At 49.0% G+C, this 23820-nt stretch overlaps 1 protein-coding gene across 3 annotated transcripts in view; it reads left to right on the plus strand.

Moving 5' to 3' along the window:
• The first annotated feature begins 1309 nt into the window (after nt 1–1309).
• RASGRP2 (RAS guanyl releasing protein 2) overlaps nt 1310–23820 on the plus strand; it is a 56370-nt gene continuing 33859 nt past the window's right edge. For 2 of the 3 annotated variants that reach the window (XM_078382035.1, XM_078382037.1), the window contains exons 1-9: nt 1311–1435; nt 10402–10559; nt 11073–11175; nt 12675–12737; nt 13589–13720; nt 14746–14896; nt 16921–17094; nt 21565–21681; nt 23015–23296. In XM_078382035.1, the coding sequence (XP_078238161.1) occupies nt 10487–10559; nt 11073–11175; nt 12675–12737; nt 13589–13720; nt 14746–14896; nt 16921–17094; nt 21565–21681; nt 23015–23296 (1095 nt within the window). In that variant the 5' untranslated portion in view covers nt 1311–1435; nt 10402–10486. Of the gene's footprint in view, nt 1436–10392; nt 10560–11072; nt 11176–12674; nt 12738–13588; nt 13721–14745; nt 14897–16920; nt 17095–21564; nt 21682–23014; nt 23297–23820 lie in introns of all 3 variants that reach the window. The other variant, XM_078382036.1, reaches the window with a different exon arrangement.

Here is a 23820-nt window from a genome sequence, read left to right on the forward strand (position 1 = left end):
ACGACTGCTCACTGGTGTGGACCAGCGTACAGCACGGAACGAGACGGTCTTAAATGATCTGGAACAGGATGTGCCCACCGTTCTTTGGTTCCTGGGGCATGTTCTTTTATGCACATCCTAGTTCAGTGTTTCCCCTCCTAGGGAAAAAAACAAGGTTATTCCCAAAGGGTTTTTCTGGGGGGGGGGGGAAGTTGGTCATGGGTCGCCTTATAGTTGTTGAGGCCCTTCTTAAAATGATTTCTTCCACACCTTTTTGGAGCCTTAAGAGTGAATGGGTGAGAAACAGGCCCTTTTTTTTGGGGGGGGGGAGAAAAATGCCTCTCCTTTCTAAGAAGGGAAGACTTCAGCCCATTAAAAATGCCTCTTTCTGCAATCCTGCGCTTTCTCCTCCTGAACCGCTCTGCCGAGGTCCCCTAGGCGCAAAGACCAAAGGTCAGAGTGTCAGGGTGGGGTTCGAAGCTCCTGGGAGCTGAGTTCGGATCTCTCCAGCGTGGGGCACTCTAACCACTACCCCACACGGTCCCTCCTTTCCGTGGTGCTTGTGCAGGAGAGCAACTACCCCGGAATTGTGCCCCCCCTCGGTCTGAGCCGTTCAGTTCCTGGGCAGCCTTCCCAGCTAAGGAGAAGATGAATATTAAAAGATGTTATTTTCTCTTTGTGCACATTTTTAGGTATTTTGTGGAGCCCTTTCCGCACTGCTCGGAAGAGACAAAAATTTCTCTTTTACGCTTAGCAGAATGAGTTATAGCTAAACAAGGGGAGACCAACCGGGACCTGTGGCTGTCTCGCTGCCCTTCATCCTGGGTGTGGGGGGCGCTCTGCACATGCTCCAAGGGCATGTAGCGTTGCTTCCCCATGTTCCCAGGCCGAAGCATTCTGCCCATGCCCCGAGGGGGGGCACCACCCCGCCTTTTGACGACGCCTCTCCTTTTGGCCACAGGCTGGGGCGAGCCAGTTCTTCCATATTTGGTCGGCCTCCTGCTTTTGAGCCGGTGGCGCTCCCGGGGGTTCATCGCTGCGCGGGGGAGGAGAGCGAGCGCTCTGCTCATGGTCAGGGGCACCCTGGCCACTTCAAAGCGCTTGGGTAGGGGGGGAAGACGGGGCGTGGGACTCTGTGTGTGTGATTGTGCGTGTGTGTCGGGGCGCTGCTGCCCCTTGCGCGCTCCCTCTCCCGCCTCCGCCTTGCGCAGTGCGCTCGCCTGGAGCGCGGCCGGCGAGGGGCGCACGGAGGGAGCGCGGCAGAAGCGGAGGCCTCCCCGCGCATCTCCCCTCCCCTCCCCGCGCATCTTCCCCTCCCCTCCCCGCGCATCCCGCCTCCCTTCCCACGCCTCGCCTCGCTTTCCGCCCCGGTTGGCGAGCGGAGTGCGCGCCTCTCCAAACGCGCCCGGGGGGGAGCCACCGACCGGCCGGGGCCGCCTGGAGACCCTCCGCCACGGTGAGTGCCGCCGCCTCCCGGGGGGGGGGGGTCGGCTGCTGCTTTCCCTTTGCGCGGAGACGGGGGGGGGCAGGTTTGCGCAAAGAGCGAAAAAAAAACTCTTGGGTCCCCAGCAAAAAAAGAGAAAACCCTGGGGCGAGGGAGCGCAAGGGTGCCCCGGGCCATGTGCAAAGCGGGCGCGCCCCGTTGGGCCAAGCGCAGGAGGCACAACCCTACTCCCCCCCCCGGGTCCCCCTTCCCAAAATCTGTCCCGGAGGGCTGGCACCTTTTCCATTTTGGGTCAAATACCATGAAAAGGGGAGGAAGGGGGGGGAGAATTAAAAAAACACAGAAGGAACAAGAACGGCAGCAGCCCCGGGAAGGGGTGTCCCCCCCCCCAGGAGCCTCGGAGGGACGGGATCCCCGAGGGGGGGGTCGCATCGTTTGCCGGGACTGAGCGCCGGCAGGCAAAGCAGCCGAGGGCACCTCTGGGCATGTGCTGAGTGCGCTCCCTGGTCTGCCCAGCGGGTTCCCTTCTTATCCGCGCTCTCTTAAGACGAAGGGGTCCGTGGTGCGGGGGGGGGCGTCGAGGGGCTCAGCACCAGGCAGGATGCCCCCCCCCTTTGCGCATCACGGAGGCGTATGTGTGAATTCTTGTTCCTTCGGATCCGTGGTCGTGGGAAGGGGCTTCCTTCCCGTGGCCTATATGGTGCGATATGTGGGATGTGTGTGTGCGCGGGGGGGGGGTACCCACTGCCCCCCCATTGCTCTCAATGGGGCTCACAAATCCTGCCTCCCCATCAGCCAGGCTGGCCTCTCTAGCATGGGGGGGCTCGGTCAGAGGCTTTTTGCGCCAGGAGTTTTTTAAAGCCTTCCTTTCTCGGTGTGTGTGTGTGTGTGTGTGTGTGTGTGTGTGTGTGTGTGTGTGTGTGTGTGTGTGTGTGTGTGTGTGTGTGTGTGATTTTGTCCGACCCGTTCCGGCAGGCGAGTGGGGGCTTCGTAGCACACCAGGTGTGCTCCCCACCACCACATGGACCTCAATGTGTGTGGGGGGGGGGGAGTGCACCTGTCAGTGGGCACGCCGGTGTGCCACCCCTCCGGGCGAAGGGGCAAAGGCGATGCCCAGGAAAGCCGTTCTCATTGCAGGGCGGAGGGCAAGCCTGTGTGAAAGGACTGCATCTTGCATGAGCATGAAGACAGGGGCGCATGCATGGTGGGCGCGCTCATGCACAGGGGCTCATGCGCAGGTTGAGCTGTGCAAAGAGGGCGAGCTGGCGTCCTTTTTGAAACCCTGCCTTCTCTGCATTTCTTTGTCTTTTGTGTGCCATGCCACTCTGCCTGAGTGCGCTGCGCATCAGTAGCATGGGCACTTGGGTATACCCCCCCTTCCTTCCTTTCTCTCTCTCTCTCTCTCTCTCTCTCTCTCTTTTCTCCCGGTTTGCTTTTTTCTGTGTGCAACCAGCTGCCTCTGTTGATAAATGTTTGTGCCACACAGTCTGCGGGGCCGTATTGTCATCCTGCTGAGGAAGGTGGAATCAGGGGTGGGGGGTGGGGGGAAGTTCTATTTTGTAATGTGTTGCTGAACGGAAATTTTGCAACAAGACCTTGGTGCATAGGCAAATGGCATGGGGAGAAAGAAGCAACGAGGGAGGGGGGGTTTGAGGAAAATAATAATTATATGTCCGTTTTATAGCCACGGTGGGTCTAATTCCAAAGAGGTGGGAACTGGGGAAAGGGCCATATTCTCCCACCACTTCTGTTGAAATTGTCAAAGCTGTGACACACACACACACACACACACACACACACACACACACACACACACACACACACACACACACACACACACACACACACACACACACATTCTCTCACTCACTCTCTCTCTCTTACCTAAAAATAACTTCACTGTAAAAAAAAAAAACAGAAACATGTTATCAACCCGTTGTTTGTGAATCCACCGGCTTGTTTCGAATGATTAATACTATTTTCCCACAACACAAAGACATTTATAACTACGTGCTAGCATTGCTGGTATTGGTTAAGAGTGTTAAGCTCAGACAAGACAGTCTTGAGTTCGAATTTCAATTCTGAACCATGAAGCTCACCGGGTAAACTTGGGCCAGGCCAGTCTCCCTGGAGCTAATCTACCTTGCAGGGCTGTTGTGAGGATAAATGTATTGGATGGAGGAAAGAAGGGTAAAACATCAAACAAATAAACGGAATTCCTAAGGGGTGGTGGCATTTTTCCCACCCTCACCCCATCTAGCATCCTCCGACTGTTTTTGAAGAGACAGAGTGTATGAAATGTCGCACGAGGAGGGGCAGGGTCTGTTCTCGATCATCCCAAAGTGCAGGACACGTAAGAATGGGCTCAAGCTACAGGAGGCCAGATTTATTTATTTATTTATTTATTTATTTATTTATTTATTTATTTATTTATTTATTTATTTATTTATTTATTGTCATTGCAAGTATATACACAGTATACCCATACAATGAAATTCACAGACACCCAGAGACCAGACACACGCACACACATAAAATTCCCCCAAACACTCCCCACCCACTAAAAAAATCCCCCACTAAAAATACAAACATCTACACCGCAGGCCAAGTAACACAGTCCAACTAATTATTCACTACTGGTGGTCTTTAAGCTCATTATTAAGTGCAATTATAGCTCTGGGATCAAAACTATTCAGAAAACGTGTGGTCCGAGTCTTAATCGTTCTACATCTTCTGCCAGACGGCAACAGTTCAAAAAAAGTTATAAGCAGGATGGGAAGAGTCTCTCAGGATGCTGTGTGACTTCCTCGGACAGTGGGAAGAAGAGCAGGAAAAACGTCCTAACTGTTAAAGCAGTACGACAACGGAACCCATAGCTTTGGGAGGTGGGGAGCGCTCCAACATTGGAGACATTCAAGAGAGAATTGGACCCCCCTCTGTCAGATCTGCTTTTGATCTGGATTCCTGCCTTGAGTACGAGAAAGTTGAACTCGACGTGCCTTACAGGCCCCTTCCCAACGCAATGATTCTGTTATTCTATGAACCAGATCCTGCAGGATCCCCATAACCTTGTAAACTATTAGCTATTGATCATCTTGTGCTCCGTGGGTTTGTCTAAATCCCTTTCTGAGCAGATCAAAAGCCAGTTCAGTCCGGCGTGCTGGAGATGTGCCAGCAGGTCATGACAGCAAGAGCTGTGTGAACATCTGGAGTACGACGGTTCTATCTTTAATCCATGGCTAATAAGAAACTTAGAATGCCTATCGGTGGGTCCCCCTGAACGGCTGCCTAGTCCATCGTTCTGTTTGCGGAGTGGCTCGCTAGATGTCCACAAGGCTGATACGAGCGCAGAAGCCGCACTTCCCTGCCTCGTGGTGCAGTGGTTAAACTGCAGCGCTGCAGGCCAAACTCTGCTCACAACACCCCCGGGTTCAATCCCAGGGATCTGGCTTGAGGTTCGTTCAAACTTCTATCCTTCCAAGGTTGGTAAAAGGTGTACTCAGCTTGCTGGGGGGGAGGGCCATATGCAGCCTGAATAATTCAATATTAAACCACTCAGAGTGCTTTTAAGCATCACGGGGTGGTATATAAGCAGCATGTTTTGCTTATATTTTTTAAATAAAGTTCTGTAGTAATTACTATGGAGTGGTAGACTTATCTCTGAACATGGAGGTTTGATTTGCTGTGTGACTCCAGTTTAGCATTGTGTCACCACAATGCCCCAAAAGTTGGCTCCGGGAAGCCCACAAGCCGCTTGCTTCCTCTCGTCTTCCATGGAAGCTCCAGTCCGGTCCAGCCTGTTGCCTCTGGAGGTGGAGGTAGTTAATCATGTGTGTCACCACCGATGAGTCACCGCTGAAGGCTTTATTTTCCTCGAATTTTATCTGATCACCTTTTTAAAAAGCCAACCATGGTTTGGAAGCAGTTTTGAATTACAACTCCCAGCATGCTGGCTGGGGGATTCTGAGCCTAACTACGTGTTAAGATCATGTTTGTCAGGGACACAGGAGAGGGCCTTCTCGGTCGCTTCTCCCAGACTCTGGAACTCCCTGCCACTGGAGGCCAGCCTGGCCCCATCTTGGCTGTCCTTCCACAAGCAGAACATGGCCTTTCTCTTCAGGCAGGCTTTTCCTGAGTGACTGTCTGTCCAAGAGGGTTTTTTAAAAAAAACATATAGTTGTGCCTCGTTGCTTTGAATGTGCTTTTGGTGTTGGTTTTGTTTACTCTTTTAGTGTGGCATTTGTACATACTCATGTACTTCCTGTTTTTAGCGTTTAAATATTGTCTTGTAGGGATGTCAGCTCTTTTGGGTCCTTTTTAAGGAGAAAGATGTGTGTGTGTGTGTGGGGGGTCTAAATGTTTTAAATAAAGAAATACCAATAAATATTGTAGCGGGCCATCCAGTTTTAAATCTAACCACCAGACCCCAGGGTGGTCTTGCCTGCAGAGGATCGGAGCTGTTACCCCTGAAACTTTGGGGAGAGATTCCCTCCCACTTGGCCCATGAGTCACCCTCTCCCCAAAAGATCATCATACAGTGATTTCGTCGTAATGCGGGGCAATCGTTAAGCGAGGCACCACTGTATGTGTAATAGCTAATCCTCCATGGCTATCTCCTGGCCACGCTTAGAGATAAGGAAGGACTTGGCAGGCATTTGCTACCGAATTTGTTCTTGGTCAAGGCAAAGATCAGGAAAAAGTGGGCTGGGCCCTCCCGGATGATGTTCACCTGTTTCCAGACACAGCCAGACCGGCCGCAGTTTTGTGTGTTCAGTTGTAACGCACACTTGATCAGAGGTTGGAAAAGTCCCCCCCCTTTTTTTTTTCTTTTAAGATGATAGCCTCCAGAATCTGGAGGGTGGCGGGAAGGAAGGAAGGAAGGAAATGAAACTTTCCCCCAAACTCTACACCTGATTTCTTTCCTAAGATCCTGCAGGAATTTGCAATTCACCCAGGATCAAGGGGTTCACCCCCTTTTGCCGTAAACCTGCACCTGTGCAGAATCGCTACGGCTACTCTGCAAGGCGGGGTATGCCCTCTGCACAGGCTCAGAGGGGCTGTTTTCGCAATGCACCCATCGCAAAGCTAACCCCTGGGCATTTATGGCTGTCGAATCGCTGCCCTCGCCCATCCTGGGTCACTGTTATCTCACTCTTCCTCTCTCTTTGGCCTCAGTTTCCCCCAGAAAGAGAGGCCAGGAAAATCAGCTGGGGCTGTTTCTTCTCCTTGCTCAATGAGAGGTCAGGGTCAAGGGGCCGCGGACATCCTTGCTGACCCCCTAAGGGTGGGGTGCAGACCTCAGCAGGTGCCCAGTGAGGTTGAACCTGGGTACCAGCCCTGGGGGAAAAAATAGAATCTGTAGCTCAGAAGATGTCATGAGAGACGGCGGCTCTTTTACAGCACAAATCATGTGCAAGAAGCCCCTATTTCACGGCTAGGTACGGTATATGCCATTTAAGAAGCTATGTTCTGGACATCACTGAGGTTTTGTGGTTTCCACCTTGTTATCCTGAGTTAACTACCCGCTCTCGTCTGAGTTCAGAAGCTAAGCAGAGTCAGGCCTGGCTAGTGCTTGGATGGGAGGCCACCCCAGAATTCATGGGATCTCTGGAAAGGGTGTGGAATGGCAGGCTTTGGCTGCCGGTTGGAGCCGGCAGTCCTGGGCTAGTTGATGCCCAAGCCAGCTTCCCGTGCTGATGTGTTCCTCAAAAAGCACTTTTTTAATGCCTGTGTCCTAACGAGGAGGGCAAAGGGGCTGGAAAAGTCTCGTGTCTGAAATATGTTTGGGTCCAGAGTTGTTCTCGCGATTCACGGAGTAGAGCATGCAAAAGGGCAGGCTTGGAAGCCCCATCAAACTCATTTCTTTTTTTCTGCTGTGGGTCTCTGAGTTGTCCCTCAAACAGGTTGCTGTTTGCTTCTCGCTCTGCGGACGAGAGCGGCTGAACTTCCAGGCGGAGGACTGTCTAAAATCAGCTGCCAGGCCTGAGTCATCTCCTGGCGAACACCCCGGGGGCCTTGGAGGCATGCCGGGCCAAACATTCCAGGACTCTTTCCCTCGGTCGGTCGCTGACACCGTACTTGGAGGGAGGCGCTTGAGAGAGAGAAAATCCGGTCCTTTTAAGCCCACCCTCGGGGGAGACCTGGAGGGGGCTGTAACTCTGCACTGCAGTCCCCAAAGCGCACGAGCAGGTGGTGGGTGTTTTCTGCGGCTCCCCTTTATTTTCAGAAGAAGCCAGCGCTGGAAGTTCTCTGCCTGCGTGTCTCCTGCACCCTGTTCCCTACAGCAGAGGGGAGGATTCTGGGCCAGCATCTTCCAGGGAGCAGAAGGTTGCTTGGCGGAGGTCCAGAAACCCCAAAAAAAGATCCCAACCTTGCTCGGAGCCAAGATTTCCAGGCCTTTTTCTCCCTCGGCTGTCGGGAGCTCCAGACGCAGAGGAGCGCCACCAACTCAAGCCGGGGAGCTAATGTGCCTTGTTTCTATACCTCTTTGTTTAGGTCCCGGGGCAAGGCAGGCAGTGCTGCGCCTGAAGCAGTGGATGCTGGGACATGTTGTGCTTGGTGGGGTGGGGCCGTGGAGCATGGTTGATAGGCAGAGCCGGGGGGACAGGCAGGCAAGTGAGCCTAGTAAGCATGCCTAGCCGGAGACATACAGAGAGACAGGCCTTCTCTCAGACCTGTCCTCCACCTCACTTGCTTCCTTCATGGATTAAGTCCGGGGAAAAAAAGAGAGAGGAGAATATATACCCTGTTTTTCCATGTATAAGACTATACTTTTGTCTAAAATCTTTAGACTAAAAATTGAGGGTCGTCTTATACAGCTGAGGAGAGAAAAAAACAAGTGGAAGGGAAAGCAGGGATCAAAGCGATCCTGCAGCCCTTTGATCCCTTTCCCTCTACACTTGCTAAGCCCCACTTAGATTTCTTAATTTTGGGTTAGAAAAGTCGGGGTGTCTTATACACGGGGGCGTCTTAGACACGGAAAAAAATATGGTATATCTTCTCTCCACACTTATAGGAAGAGCCCAAGATTTCAGCAGGAAAAGGGCTGGTGAGAGTCTGTGGTAAAGGGAACAGACAAGGATCACCTCTGAGATGGGATGGGAGCCCATGCCTTTACTGGATCAGCCACCTCTGGCATGAGGAATCAATAGGAAGTGGCCTCACGCTGGTTCTGATCGCTGCTCTGTCAGCTTTGACGAGCGACACTTTCTGGCTAGATTCCGGCTTAGGCGTGCCCAAAGATTTGTGCTATTTCCCGGTGGTCTCCCAACCAAGGATTAACCCACCGTGGCCTGATTTAGCTTCCAAAAATCATAGAATCATGGAGTTGGAAGGGATCCCTTAAGGCTATCGGGCCCAACTCCCTGCTGAAGACAGGAATTCCAAATCAAACTCTGACAGAGTTAAGTTTCTCTTGAAGGTCTTCTAGCGTTGGAGCGCTCACCACCTCCCAAGGTTGTGGATTCCCATTGTCGTACTGCTCTAACAGTTAAGAAGTGTTTTCGGGTATTCGGCTTAAATCCGGCTTCCTGTAAATTGAGTCAATTATGACGTGTCCTGAACTCTGGGGTGATCAAGAATAGATGTAGGGCCACCTTTCAAGGATTTGAAAAGTGCTATCAGATTTCTCCTCAATCAGACGGGTGTATGTGCTCCGGCTTCCTTCTGATGCTCGTCAGGCTTGTCTCCCTAGAAGGTGAGGTGGAAATATGGGCACACCTCAGTCCTCATGTCTGAGCAACCCTCTTAGCCACAGACTGCCTGCTAGTGACAGAGCGGAGGGAATGGGAAGTAGTTCAGTCCTGGAATATGAGGAGTTATATAGTGGAGTCGGAGTGGAATCACTAGGACTAGGTGATGATATTGTGCTCTTCCAGCTTCTCTCGGTCTGGTTGCAACCTTCACATCAGCTGGGATTTTTTCCTACCCACAATCTACTTATGAACTCTCCCTGCTCTCACTTCCTGCTGGCTTGGTGTCTGAATGAGCAATTAAGATCCATTAGAGATATCAAAGACCTGTTCCTGGTGTGTAGGAGAACTTCTAGCACTGGTTTATTGTGATGCCTTTTAAAAGTTAGGGTAGTTTTAAATGTTTACTTGCTTTTAATTATTCCGTTGTGTTTTAATTTGTGTACATTGGTGCCCCGCATGACGAAGATAATCTGTTCCGGGAAAATTGCTGTTTAGCGAAATCGTCATCATGCGAAATCTGTTTCCCCATTGGAATGCATTGAAACCCGTTTAATGTGTTCCAATGGGGAAAATAACTTGTTGTCCAGTGAAGATCGCCCATAAGGAAGGCATTTTGTGAGCGCCGATCAGCTGTAAAAATGGCTGCCCTGCGAAGCATGGGTCCAGAAAACACAGGGCAGCCATTTTGCGGAGCCGGAAAAATCGTCGTCTTGCGAACAAAGGGTTTGCGAAGCATGGACCTGATTGACGTCCAGCGAAAATCCCCCATTGGAACGACTGTTTTGTGAATCGCTATAGCGATTGCAAAAAGTCATCGTAATGCGGATTTGTCATTCAGCAGGGTCGTCGTCTTGCGAGGTACCACTGTATTGTTTAATGGTGTTTTTTTTTAATGTTCAACTCAGGTTTTTCATTCTGTTCTTTCAAATATTGTGACTGGCCTCGAGTCCCCTTGTCAGGAGAAAGGAGGCCAATCAATCAATCATCAATCAATCAATCAATCAATGGTTCAACACAGCTGCCTGCATTTTTTGGAGTCTCCTTTGGCAGGCCTGGATTTGGGTGTTTTCTTGATGAGGACCTGATTGTCACAAGGCCCTTGCTTCCTGTGGGTTTCCCCTGATTTTTGATTGTCTGTGTTTCCCGAACTGTTTATGATCCAGTCACTACATTCCTCAGGCACCTGCTCTGATTTCTCAGGTGATGCACAAAAGTGGGAAGACTAGCCCACCTCATACCAGAGGCGGCTGCAGTATTGATTGTCTTCTTCTCTTTGTTTCATAGGTTTCATCCTTGGGGAAGGGTTCTTGTCTACCAGCACCGGTGGTCCTTCTCTATCTGTCTCAAGTGACAGGCTCACGCTCCCAAAATGTCTGCAACCCTGGACCTGGAAAAGGGGTGCACGGTGGACGAACTTCTACATGGTTGCATCGAAGCTTTTGGTAAGGGAGAAGGGAGGGCCTCTGGCTCAGGATCGAGAAGGTGCGGGTGTCACAAGTGGCCGAAGCAGAAAAGGGCGGCGGTATTCGGCCCGAATTGCAATCTCTTTGCGCTGCGTTTGGGATTGTGGAAGAAAAGAGAAGAGGTGGGGTTGGAAAAAAAAGGATGTTTAAACTTCTTTACAAAGCCCCTGTGCCTGGCCACTGCACAACAGAGCTGTGTTGAAAGTCATTTCCCAAAGAAGAAGGATACAACGTCGGAAGTGACCTCAACAGCTGAAAGACAGAGAAAGCCTAAGAGTGAAAAATTGCATGTAGATGTGTAACATACAAGAAGGGAAACCCACTGGCTATGTATTTGTTATCGGTCACCAGCTGATTCGGGGGTACTAGTTCGATGTGTTGATGTGCTATTTCTAGCCTGAATGAACTACATTTTTTGCGTTCCCCACCCCATCCCATTCAGTATATCACAGACACCCCCCAAAAAGCCTTATTGTGTGCTCTGTTTTCCAGACAGCGAAGGCAAGGTTCGAGATCCCCAGCTCGTCCGCATGTTCCTCATGATGCACCCATGGTATATCCCATCCTCCAAGCTAGCTGCCAAGCTGCTGCAGATATATCCTTTAGCCTACCAGGCATCATCCTCCCTCCAGTCACAGAATCAAAGTGTTGTCAACTCAGAAGGAACCTCAAGAAGCCTCAGATCCACTCCCTTCCTTGGTGCAATTCCAGTTAGCATCCCTGTTTGCTTCCAAGCGGGGCGGATCCCACCCTTACCCCCGTGCTGGTATTCTCCAGATGTGGTGGAATTCAGTATCCATTATCCCCAGGTAGCTTATGCTGGCTTGTCTGCTGAGTTACCCTTGAACTGAGCATGCTTAGCCTGGAGAAAAGAAGACTGAGGGGAGATAGGAGAGGACTTTTCAAATACTTGGAAGGTAATCAGAAAGAGGAGGGGGCAGGATCTGTTCTCGATCATCCCAAAGTGCAGGACACGTAAGAATGGGCTCAAGCTGCACAAATGTGTTATGGGCGCAGAAGCCGCACTTCCCTGCCTCATGGTGCAGTGGTTAAACTGCTATATATCCCCTTTCTCCTAAGGAAACCAAGTAAATGCATTAAAACCGCTAAAATCAACAGAGGACGCAGTTAAAAAGCAATGCAGCCGGACAGTTAGACATATACTGTGGTAAGGTATGCTTTTTGTCAGCACCCGCAGATTACACAGCTTTGCCCCTTCCTGGATGGGCAGTCACTGGCAACATTGGTTCCAAGCACTGGTTTTCTGATGGATTGACTACTGTAATGCTCTCTACACGGAGCATCCCTTGAAGCCAGCGTCCACCAAAGATCTGGCTGGCCTCCTCCCTCCAGAGATTTTTAAAAGCAGCTGAAAAACCACTATTTAGGGAAACATTTAAGGAGATGCTTCCCCTTAGTTAGCATACCTTTCAACCATGGGCCATCTTGTTTTATGGGTTTCAGGATATAGATATTTGTAATATTAAATTAAATTTAAAAGATAGGTTTTATAATTAAAATACAGTGGTGCCTCACTGGACAGTTGCCCCGCATGACAGTTTTTTTTGCTAGACATTGACTTTTTGCGATCACTATAGCGATTCGCAAAACAGTGATTCCTATGGGGGAATTTTGCTGAACAATGTTTGGTCCCTGCTTCGCAAACCGATTTTCCCTAGACGACAATTTTGACAGCTCCCTCCGTGCTCACAAAACAGGTGTTTTTGGGACCTAAGCTTCGCAAGACAGCGATTTAAACAGCTGATCGGCGGTTCGCAAAGCGGCTTTCCTGCGGCCGATCTTCGCTAGACAACGATGATTCTTCCCCATTGGAACACATTAAACAGGTTTCAGTGCATTCCAATGGGGAAATGCTTTTCGCTAGACAATGATTTCGCTAAACACCGATTTCAGTGGAATGGATTATCATCGTCTAGCGAGGCACCACTGTACTAGCAAAATTCTGTGAAGGTGAAACCTGGATCTCATTTTTGCACTGAGACCCAGCAGTGGGAAAACTCCCTCATGGTATGAACGCCAAGGAGGCGTACACGGTTTCTCTCCTTCTCTTTTCTCCTTAACTCTGCTGTGAACTTACCAAGATTCTCGCGGCTCGGAAACCAGCTCCTTGCAGATTAAAACCTGCCATCTGGTGAGGTAGGTGTTGAAAGAAGGGCCCTCAAAGTATAGAAGAGGGTGAAGGAGGTTGAAATGGGATGGCTAGGACAGTGGTTCTTATCCTGACCTCTGTTTTGGAGGTGTGCTTTGATGGACTGCAATTATGTTCTCTGAGAGATGAGGTCTCAAAAGGCATGGGTGGGAGCAGAGCTGGCCTTACCATTGGTTATTGTGAGGCAGCTGTCTCAGGCAGCAGATCGTGGGGGGTGGCAGTGGTGCCCGTCGCTCTGGTGGTTTTCCTCATTCAGAGTTCTGTTACTGAACTGGCTCCCTTTCCTTGCCATAGAACATTTATATTGCAAGATAAAAGGCTATACAGTGGTGCCTTGCAAGACAAACGCCTCGCCGGACGAAAAACTCGCAAGACGAAAGCGTTTTGCGATTGTGTTGGCGACTCGCAAGACGGCTTCTTCTATGGCCGTGCTTCGCAAGACAATTCCCCTCCCCCCGCAAGACCGATGCCTTGCAAGACGAAAATAATTCATTCGTCTTGCGAGGTTCCCATAGGAATGCATTGCAATGCATTCCTATAGGAGACCGCTTTTCTCAAGACGAAAATTTTGCATGACAGCGCTACTCGTGGAACAAATTGCTTTCGTCTTGCGAGGCACCACTGTACAAACATACACATATGAAATATCGCCTTTTAGATAAGTGGCTAAAACTTTGCACCATGTGATGGCATAGGCGTAGTGCTATCTTGTGCTTCCCAGTGGGGCATCAGTGGGCTTAAGCTGAAGGCGGGGGGGGGGGGGGAAGGTGGCTCCACCAGAGTCTGAGATTCCATGTCTGGTTTTGGCACTAACCCTGTGATTTTTGGTCTCGTGAAGATACTGGATCTCAGCGTTTCCGGCAGAATTCGATCTCAATCCAGAGCTGGCTGAACAGATCAAAGAGCTGAAGGAACTCCTGGGCCAGGAAGGGAATCAGCAGCACAGCAGCCTGATCAACATAGAGAGCATGTAGGTAAACAAGGGAGACAAACGCCCTCCATAACCACTGATCCTCCTTCGGGGCTTTCTAGCTCGTCAACTCGCTTGTTTGCGGGGTTGCGTTCTTGCAGAAGGGGGATTGGGGCAGCGGAGGTGGGGGATGCCAGTGTTTGCAGACGCGGCGACTCCGTTCCGGGTTTCAGTGTGAACTTTACAGGAGCCATTTGTGTGGTTTTTTTCCCCCTGAACCCACAGGGGGGTATCTTGCCGTCTTTGGTGGGTGGCTTTTCTGGAGCAGGACCTTCCAAGGGGCGCCTCCCGTTGGGTGGGGATCTCTGCCACCTCATGGAAGCTCCATCAGGTTTCCCACCAGTGGGGTTCCGAAAAACAGGAAAACCTTGAACTTTGGGAGAGGAGCACATTTCCACACAACACTGTAACTGGAACCCAGACATTTTCTTTTCTTGGCTTATTTACAACCCGCCAGAAACTTCACCGAGTCTTCCTCGTTGAGCCTTCGTGGTCTTGAAAGAGGACATTTCCGAGTCTTCAGTTTCCCTTCCCCATAAATGTGCTCCGGAGCCCATCAGCCAGCCTAGCCAGAACCTCCCCATGCTGCAGTACGCTGGTGGCAGTAATTCATCCCTCGTAGGGACTGAGATGTTGTGAATGCTCTGATTTATATTCCTGGGGTTTGTTTGTGAGTTTTCTGAACCCTGTTTCTGGAAGAGTCAAGGCTGCAAGAGTGAAACAGCGCTACAGCACTTGCGGGGCGGGTGGGGATCTTTTTGGCGTACAGCTCCCACTGTGTTGCGCTTTCTGGTTGGAAGAGGCTGGTAGTCCCAAAAAAAGGAACTTTTCCAAGCCCTGAGTACTCATCTTAAAAAAAAAAACCCTTCCCTAGTTTTAATTAGCATCCAAAGGCTTTGGGATTTGGGACCGGCAGCCAGCCGGAGAAGGTGCAACCCTGGGGGACTCTTTCTTTAGGCAACCGCTCAAAGCATCCCTTTCTGTACCTCCCTGGAGAAAGGCTGACTTCTTTCCTCCCCTCCCAGACCTACTTACAAGTGGAAGAGGCAAGTCACCCAGCGGCAGCCCGTGGCGCAGAAGAAGCGCAAGACCTCTTTGCTCTTTGACCACCTCGAGTCGGGGGAGCTGGCCGAGCACCTCACCCACCTGGAGTACCGGTCCTTCAGCAAGATCTTGGTGAGGAGGAGAAGCGGCCCAGGAGCATGGGGGGGCGGGGTGGGATGTCCAGGATGTGCTGGTGTTATAGTTGTTGTTGTTTAGTCATTAACTCAAAGAACCCAAAGAGGCTTATGTTATTAAAAACACAATATTAAAATCTCTCCTTCTTTCTCATTCTCCTTCCTGAGTACAGTGGTGCCTCGCTTAACGGGCACCTCGTTTAACGACGAATCCGCATAGCAATGAATTTTTTGTGATCATTTTTGCGATCGCATTGCAATGGCTTAGATAGGAAAATATCGCATACCGATCATCGCATAGTGATGATTTTCCAACAGCTGATTGGCAGTTCCAAAATGGCCGCAGGGTAAATAAAATGGGCGCCTGCTGTGTTTTTGCCCGGATTCCTCACTTACCGGGCAGCGAAAATGGCCGCCATATGGAGGATTTTCGCTTAAAGGTGAGTTTTTGCCCATAGGAACACATTAAATGGGTTTTAATGCATTCCTATGGGCTTTTTATTTCCACATAGCGACGAAATCGCTTTGCAGTGATTTTTGCTGCACGGATTATCGTCGCTATGCGGGGCACCACTGTACCAGAATCAGCTTACCGATGGTTCTTTATAAAACTGTGAGGAAGTCACAAGTGGGGTACCCCAAGGCTCAGTCCTGACCCCCCCCCCGTGCTCTTCAACAATTTTAATTGATGACTCTGGAGGAGGCAATGCAGGGACATTTGCAGATGACTTAAAATTGGGTGCAATAGATGTCACCTTGCAAGACAGAAACAAAGTTCAAGAAGATCTTCATAGGCTTGAGCACTGCGATGAAAACAACAGAATGAAATTCAACAGGGAGATGTGGAAAGTCCTCCTAGAAAAAAAGAAACCACATGTGAATCTTCCTAAGTGTTAGAGTAGTACAGCAACGGAACGGTGGTGAGCGCTCCAGCCGTGGAAGCATTGAAGAGCAAATTAGACCCCCCAGTGTCAGATCTGCTTTGATTTTGGACTCTAGCATTGAGCAAGGAAATTCAATTCGATGGGCCTCTAGGCCACTTCCAACTCCATTATTCTGTGATTGTACGAACCCGGTCCTTTCTGATGAGAGTCACCTTTTCAAGACTAAAAACAGAGAAGTTTGCTTTGCTGAGGTTTTTTAAAAGTGTAAATTGCAGTTCATTTATTTGCGCTCCTCCAGCCATGAGCACACGACTCAACACTTTTAGCGGTCTAAAACCTTTCTGCACAATTTTTGTGCATGCCTGGGCTTTCACATCGCTTTTTCTCTAAAGCACCACTTAACAGAATTCCTCTTTTCGATTCCACTCCTCAGAATCCCCCCATGTTACACAACCCACGCACATTCCGGCTCAGAGATTCTGGGAATTCTTCTAAAAGGAACATTTTCCAAATTGTGTTTCAGCGTGTTGTTTGTTTCTGCTCTTTAATTTTAATGCATTTTACACATTTTTTCCTCTGACAAAACGATGGCGGGTTTGTTTGCGTATTTTTGGAGTATAAAATTACAAGGAAGACATACACAGCCCCTTTGGTTATGTCTGTTTTCCTGCGTATCGCTAGAAACAAACAAAACAAGAATCTAACAGTTTCCTATTGATAACCAGAAATGAGGAAATATGTGTGCAATATTTATAAGCAGCGTCAGGGTCAACAAACGCATAGTAGAGAAAATGCTTGCATCCTGTTATTAAAACCTTTTCCCTCCAGATACACAGTTCCTTCAAAGCGTCACACCCAAGCAGTTAGACATACAAATAAAGCCTGCCTTTTCCCTCTAAACAACCGGTCACGAAACAAAAAGAAGTTGCAACAAGCAAAGAGAAGCAATCTAAGACAAACTTTAATGTCTTAAAGAAGCTCTGTTTGTAATGACCCATGAACTGTATCTCCTGGTATGAGTCTCTTATTAAGAATCTTAGGTATCGTTATTTTTCTCCCCCGTTCATGTGATTTTGCATCCTTCTATTGCTCTTGTTGACGACTCTTCTGCTATCTACTGTCTCCTCCTGCTTCCCAGTTCCAGGACTATCACAGTTTTGTCATGCACGGCTGCACGGTGGACAACCCCATCCTGGAGCGATTCATCACCCTCTTCAACAGCGTCTCCCAGTGGGTTCAGCTGATGGTTCTCAGCAAGCCTACCGCTCAGCAGCGAGCCCAGGTCATCACGCGCTTCGTCATGGTGGCCCAGGTGAGGAGACGTGAAGGCTGGAAATCTCAGACCTTGCGTGACCCTTTAGGGGGGTGTCCGTCTGGTTTAGGGTGGGCCTGGGTAGCCCCTCAAGGTGTAGCCTGCAGGGACCCCTCTTCCTGTCCCCAAGTTTCCTCTGCTCTTACGTCTGGCCGGTGGACAAAGAGGAGCCGGGATGTAAAGCCCACAACCTGTTGCATGAATTGACCTGGTTTTGCAGCCCGGGTCGTTGTTCCCTGGAAGTGAATTCTGCTTTGCAGTGCTATTTCGTGATCTATTTGGATTGGCAGCAGTCCTCCCGGATTGCTGACCGATTGCTCAAAATCCTTTTGAGATCGATAGGCAAATGGCGTAACATTTGGAGGCAAATTTCCGTAGGCCGCGAAGTCCCTCTATGTATTATTAATTAAGTGCTTTCTTAACTGCCTCTAAAAGTGTTGCTGTTTGTGCTACACCCGAGTAACTAGACAAGAAGACCACAACCTCGCAAAACGATGAATCCGCATGACGATGAGGTTTTGCGATCGCTATAGCGATTCACAAAACAGTGTTTCCAATGGGCGATTTTCGCTGGACGATGTTTGGGTCCATGCCTCACAAACTGTTTCTCGCAACACGACAATTTTGGCAGTGATCGGCGCTTTGCAAAATGGGTGTTTTTGGGACCGATGCTTCGCAGGGCAACCATTTTAACAGCTGATCGGCGCTTCGCAAAATGGCTTCCCTATGGGCGATCTTCGCAAAATGACGATGATTTTTCCCCGTTGGAATGTATTAAACGGGTTTCAATGCATTCCAGTGGGGAAACAGTTTTCGCAAGACGATGTTTTCACAAGACAGCAATTTCTATGGAATGGATTATCATCATCATGCGGGGCACCATTGTACCTTAAAATCTAGAAGTATCCACAGCTTTCAACATGACCGACGTGTTGCAGTTAGAACAAACCTTTCAATTTTCACATGGTTTTTCTCCCCAAGGCCTCATCGTTCTGGAGACAAGTTCTCCTCAAATCCCTGATGCGATTTACTCTCCTGCGCTTTCGTGGTCTCGCTTCGAATCCAATGGCTTTCCAAAACACCCCTAAACTTGATTTTAGACAAGTAAACAGCCCCAGAACGCCAGTAACTGCTGGTTGGCCGGCAAGCAAGCTGGTATATAAATAACACCTGCTTGGTTTTTATCGGTCCCTGATGGACGATGTGAAGTTCAGGGCAATATTTTCCTCCTCCTTTTCTCTCTCTCTCTCTCTCCCCAGGTAGCTTTCATTTGAAGGAGAGAGGGGTGGGTTGGAGAGTTCATAGGAGCAGATCAATAAAAATCTATTTATACGTTCACAGATCAAGAAGGAGTGCCTTGATATACATCCCTCATCAAGCAAGAATCAATGCAGCCTTCAGCTCAGAGACTGGGGGCTGCAAGCTTCCCTCTTAGAACTTCTCTGTCTCATCCTGTATCTTACACACCGAGTGTTGTACGGAAAACATTTAAGACCAGAGATGTCCACAGATGACATACTCCCCACCACCTTGTGGCTTCCAGTCTCACAAATGCTCCAGACTTTTAAACCCCTCCTCGTCGTTTAGTCATGTCCGACTCTTCGTGACCCCATGGACTGGAGCACGCCAGGCCCTCCTGTCTTCCACTCCCTCCCGGAGTTTGGTCAAATTCATGTTGGTAGCTTCGCAGACACTGTCCAACCATCTCGTCCTCTGTCGTCTCCTTCTCCTCTTGCTTTCACATTTTCCCAACATCAGGGTCTTTTCCAGGGAGTCTTCTCTTCTCATGAGAAGACTATTAAAGCCCTAATACGTATCAAAACAATTTCCAAATCTCTGGAGAGTGCAAATTAAATACAGGTTCGCTCCGGTTCCCATGGGCCTTTTTAAGAAGTTAGAATTAAACCAACAGTTCGTGATTTTGGACTTTTTTATTCAGAGTGTTTGGGGCTGGGACTTTTTATCTTCCTGAGAGTAAAGAGGACTCTCTGAGGTCTATCAGCCTTTTTTCTCCCAATCTCTGCATTTTATCAGCCTTGGGGGTGAGAGGACTGAGGAACTGTTCTTTTATTGTAGAAGAGGGAGCAGTATGTTAGTCTGTGCAAGTATCGTAGTAGGTGAAAAAAAAAAGTAAAATAAGAGAAAAACATGGTGGCACCTTAAAAACTAACTTTTATATTTTTTTTGATATGGGCTTTCGTGAACAAGTCGACTTCATCAGACGGAAGACGAGAAATAACATGGCCAATATTTTATACACATACCTATCAATACAGAGACTGTGGTTGGTTGGTGAGAAAGTCAGGCTTTGTGTCTGATGCAGGTTTTTAGTAGACACTTTTGTGCTGTAAAGAATGTGAAAACCTTGTCCTAAATTAACAGTGGTAGAATAACAATGGTAAAATAACAATGACAGAGTAACATGAATGCTAACTAGATGGGCTGTTTACAGTCCTTGATGAACTTCTTTCTCTGCAAGATGTTCTTTGTTGCAAAGTTGAGTGAATTACCCCAGGCAATGAGTAGAGTGGAATTCCTTTCACCTTAGAAATTTTTAAGGTGGATCTGTTGAGGGGGTTAAAAATATCTGGGAGATGCAGGACAGCTCAGAATCAGAGCTTGGAAGTACAGTGGTGCCTCGCTAGGCAGTTACCCCGCGTGACAGTTTTTTCGCTAAACATTGGCTTTTTGTGATCGCTATAGCAATTCGCAAAACAGTGATTCCTATGGGGGAATTTCGCAGGACAATGTTTGGTCCCTGCTTAGCAAACCAATTTTCGCTAGACTACGATTTTGACAGCTCCCTCCGCGCTCGCAAAACAGGTGTTTTCGGGACCTAAGCTTCGCAAGACAGCGATTTAAACAGCTGATCGGCGGTTCGCAAAGCGGCTTTCCTATGGCCGATGTTCGCTAGACAACGACGATTCTTCCCCATTAGAACGCATTAAACAGGTTTCAATGCATTCCAATAGGGAAATGTTTTTCGCTAGACAATGATTTCACTAAACAGCGATTTCAGTAGAATGGATTATCATCGTCTAGCGAGGCACCACTGTACCTTCTTACAGATAATGCAGCTACCTGTGACTAGTTCTTCACCACCACATACATTTTTGGATTAAAAGGGGAAAAAACAAAGGGCTTCTCTCGGTGGAACTAATATTCTGATCCTGTTTGTTGTGAAGGAGTGCAGGACTTAATGAGTTTGCATCCAAATCTCACTTAACGAGTTTGCATCCGAACTTCGTTTTCATTGATTGCTTGTCTGAAACCTCTTCTCTTTGAAGAACATCTTGGAGACCAGTAAAATATAGTTTTGGAAAACCAATTTCTCCACCAACGCATCTATTCTTGAGTTAGAAAGAGAGAGAGAGAGCTCTCTGTGTTTGTGTGTGTGTGTTTTAAATGATTCCTTGCTGTTTTCTCTCTTTTGGAGCTTTTTCCTTTGTTTGTTTTTCTGGCTAATTGGATACTTCGAAGGCTTCTGACGGGCTGGGAAACTTTGACTGCCTTAATGAACTGAGTTCATTATAAAGTAAGAGGAGAAGCTCACGATAAAAATAAAAACGACGAGAAGTCTGGGGTCTTTGTCGGTGTCCGCCCCTGAAAAATCATGGAAGCGCTTGCATCTTGTGGATGGCGGGCAGGTGTTTTGGATGCTACCGATGGATACGGATACCCGTGCCATTTGGATTGCAGTTTTTAAACACTGCGATCGCAACAAGAACTACTGTGAACGTTGCGATGAAAAGAGGAAGGAGCTGCTTTTTAGAAAACGAAATTTCGGTGCTCTGATTCGGATTGTGGTAGTGTGTCCGGGTCACCCCGGGTCCTGGGTTCAAGGTACTGAATGGGGCCCCAGATCGGTCTCCCACAGTGGCATCTTAGTGGCGCCCCTGGTTTGTACCTCCAGGTCATTCCGTTCCCGCTGTAGTCGCAACTGGCAGTGTATCTAACGCTACAGGGTCCTACTGGTTTCATAGCCGTTCTGCTGCATCGAATCCTGGCATTTGCAGTCTCGGGAGGACGTCCTTAGATGTCTCTGCAAGAGCGATTTAGGCTACTTTGTTGACTTCTGGGAGAGAATCCCTTGTACCAAATCCTAAGATTCTGTAGGACGGAACCATGGCAGTTAAAGTGGGACCAAACTGGTATCAATCAATCGACGTGTATTTCCATTAGCCATATGCCATAGCAAAGGAAATATAAAACCTGCAAAGATACAGGTTCAACGCCGTCAGACTGGTATAATTGTGGCATGCCCCAGTTCACCTCCAGCTTGGCTGCTGAATTTCTGTATTCTTGGAGTCTGTGCCACACCCCACATGAGCCACGTCCGTAGAGGAGAAGGGTATTTATTCGTGGGAGAACAGGCCACGCTGGAGGTTAGACTATACATGACACATTATATATATCTGGTAGCTGGCGAAACCATCGCCTCTCTTGTCTTGTCTTCCTGTGCTAACTCAGAGGCTGCTCCTGCTCCAGAACTTCAACACCCTGATGGCCGTCGTGGGGGGCCTCAGCCACAGCTCGGTGGCCCGCCTCAAGGAGACCCACAGTTTCGTGAGCCCAGAGACCACCAAGGTAAGTGAAGAGAGAAAGAAAGAGAGAAAGGGGGTTCCAGTGAAAAGATTGTTGCAGGCACAGTGGTGGGGTTTGAAATGGGTTCCAGCAAGACATGGGTGTCTTAAAATGGGGACAAGGAGTTAATTACAGTGGTGCCCCGCAAGACGAATGTAATTAGTTCCGCGAGAATCGCCGTCTTGTGAAAAAAATCGTCTTGTGAGGTTCCCTAACTTTGCAAGACAAATGAAATTTATTCATCTTGCGAGGCATCGGTCTCGGGGGGGAAAACCTGTCTTGCGAAGCATGGCCATAGAAGAAACCATCTTGCGAGGCACCATAGCAATTGCAAAAACCAATCGTCTTGCGGGTTTTTCGTCCTGCGAGGCAATCGTCTTGTGAGGCACCACTGTATTCCTATTCCATTATATTTTTATGGCTGATGAGGAGGACAACATGTCTTGAGTGATTTTCTGCCCCTGGGGTTGCCAAAATAACTTGGTCGGCTGTGTTGTGCTGCAGGTCTAGGCTTGATAGAGGGGCCTTTGCTGTCCTGCCTCAGGCAGCAAACTGTCTCGGGCAGTTCGAGGGTCACACAACGCAAAAGTGATCTGCTCGTGGATGTGGCAAGTCTTCCCGTGAGGCAGGTCTCTCGGACCTGCAGGTCTGAGCAATCGGACTTGCAAATGACACTCGTGTTTACCTCCCAGTGACCAATCACAGAAGGTGGGAGGAGGTGACAAAAGGCCATACAAGGACAAGCAGATGTCCTCTAATACGTAAGGGAGTTCTGCTTCTGAATGCAGAGCTGAACATCTTGTGTGGTATTAGGTTTTCAACTAAGGGTAGGAGAGAAGGCTAGAGAAAGTGTCCCCCCCCCCCCATGGAAAGACAAGCAGTCTTCCCATGCCCTGTCTATGGGAAAACAATACTTTCTCACCTCATTTCTCCATGGGAAAGATAAACATTTCCTATCCCTAAAAATGAGGCAGAGGGGTGAGGAAATGATAGTATCTTTTAGGACTGCAGTCCCCAGAATTAAAAAACAAACAAACAAACAAAAAACAACACACAAAACAGCATGGAATCAGGAATTCAGCAAACAGACGTCTCCTGCCTCTGCTCAAGTTGAATACAAAGCTTGGCTGATGGGGATTTGTGGCTTCCATGTGAGAATAAAAGCAAGTCACTAGTCCTCATGGGCAGCACCTCAGTGCTCTAGGAAAGCCGTGGCTTCCCTCTCCTGTGCTTTCCATTTGCTCCCTGAGCCCATTTGTTTGGAAAAGGGTATTTTCTAACCCCCGTTTCTAAGTGCTGTGCCCCCCCCCGCCTGGTTTCTGTGCCAACTCTTCAGGTCTGGGAATCGCTGCTGGAGTTGCTGTCCTCGGTGGGGAATTACAGCCGTTACCGGAAGCGCTTTGCGGAGTGCGTGGGGTTCAAGTTCCCCATCCTCGGGGTCCACCTCAAGGACTTGGTGGCCGTTCATGTGGCCCTCCCGGACTGGCTGGACCGGGCCCACACCTGCCTCAACGGGAACAAGATGCAGCAGCTCTTCAGCATCCTCAGTGAACTGGCCATGGTGCAAAGTATCCGACCCCCCTTTGAAGCCAATCCGGACCTCCTCAACTTGCTCATGGTAAGAGGTTGTATATAATACAGTGGTGCCTTGCTTGACGATTATAATCCGTGTCGTTGAAATCGCTGTTAAGCGAAATCCTCGTCAAGCGAAGTTAAAAAGCTTATTAGAATGCATTAGAAACTGGCTAATGTGTTCTAATGGGCGAAATACCTCATCGTAAAGCGAAGATCCACCATAGGGCGGCCATTTTCCGGTGCCTGTCTTGCGAAAAATGCCTCCTAAAAACAACGGGGGGCCATTTTGAAAACCACCGATCAGCTGTTGAAAAAACATCATTTAGCAAAAAATCAGTTCCCGAAGTAGGGAACCGACCATCGCTAAGCAAAAAAACCCCATTCAAACATCGTTTTGCGATCGCAAAAACATCGTGAAGCGGATTCATCGTTAAATGGGGTAATCGTCAAGTGGGGCACAACTGTAATACTCCCCTGGGTCTCCCCACTATGTCTCCCAGAATCACCCAGCTGGACATGGAACCCAGCCATGTTCCACAAGGGGGTGTGGCCAGAGCCCAAAGTGGG

Source organism: Pogona vitticeps, chromosome 15 (assembly GCF_051106095.1).
Source record: "Pogona vitticeps strain Pit_001003342236 chromosome 15, PviZW2.1, whole genome shotgun sequence".
Classification (NCBI taxonomy): Eukaryota; Metazoa; Chordata; class Lepidosauria; order Squamata; family Agamidae; genus Pogona; species Pogona vitticeps.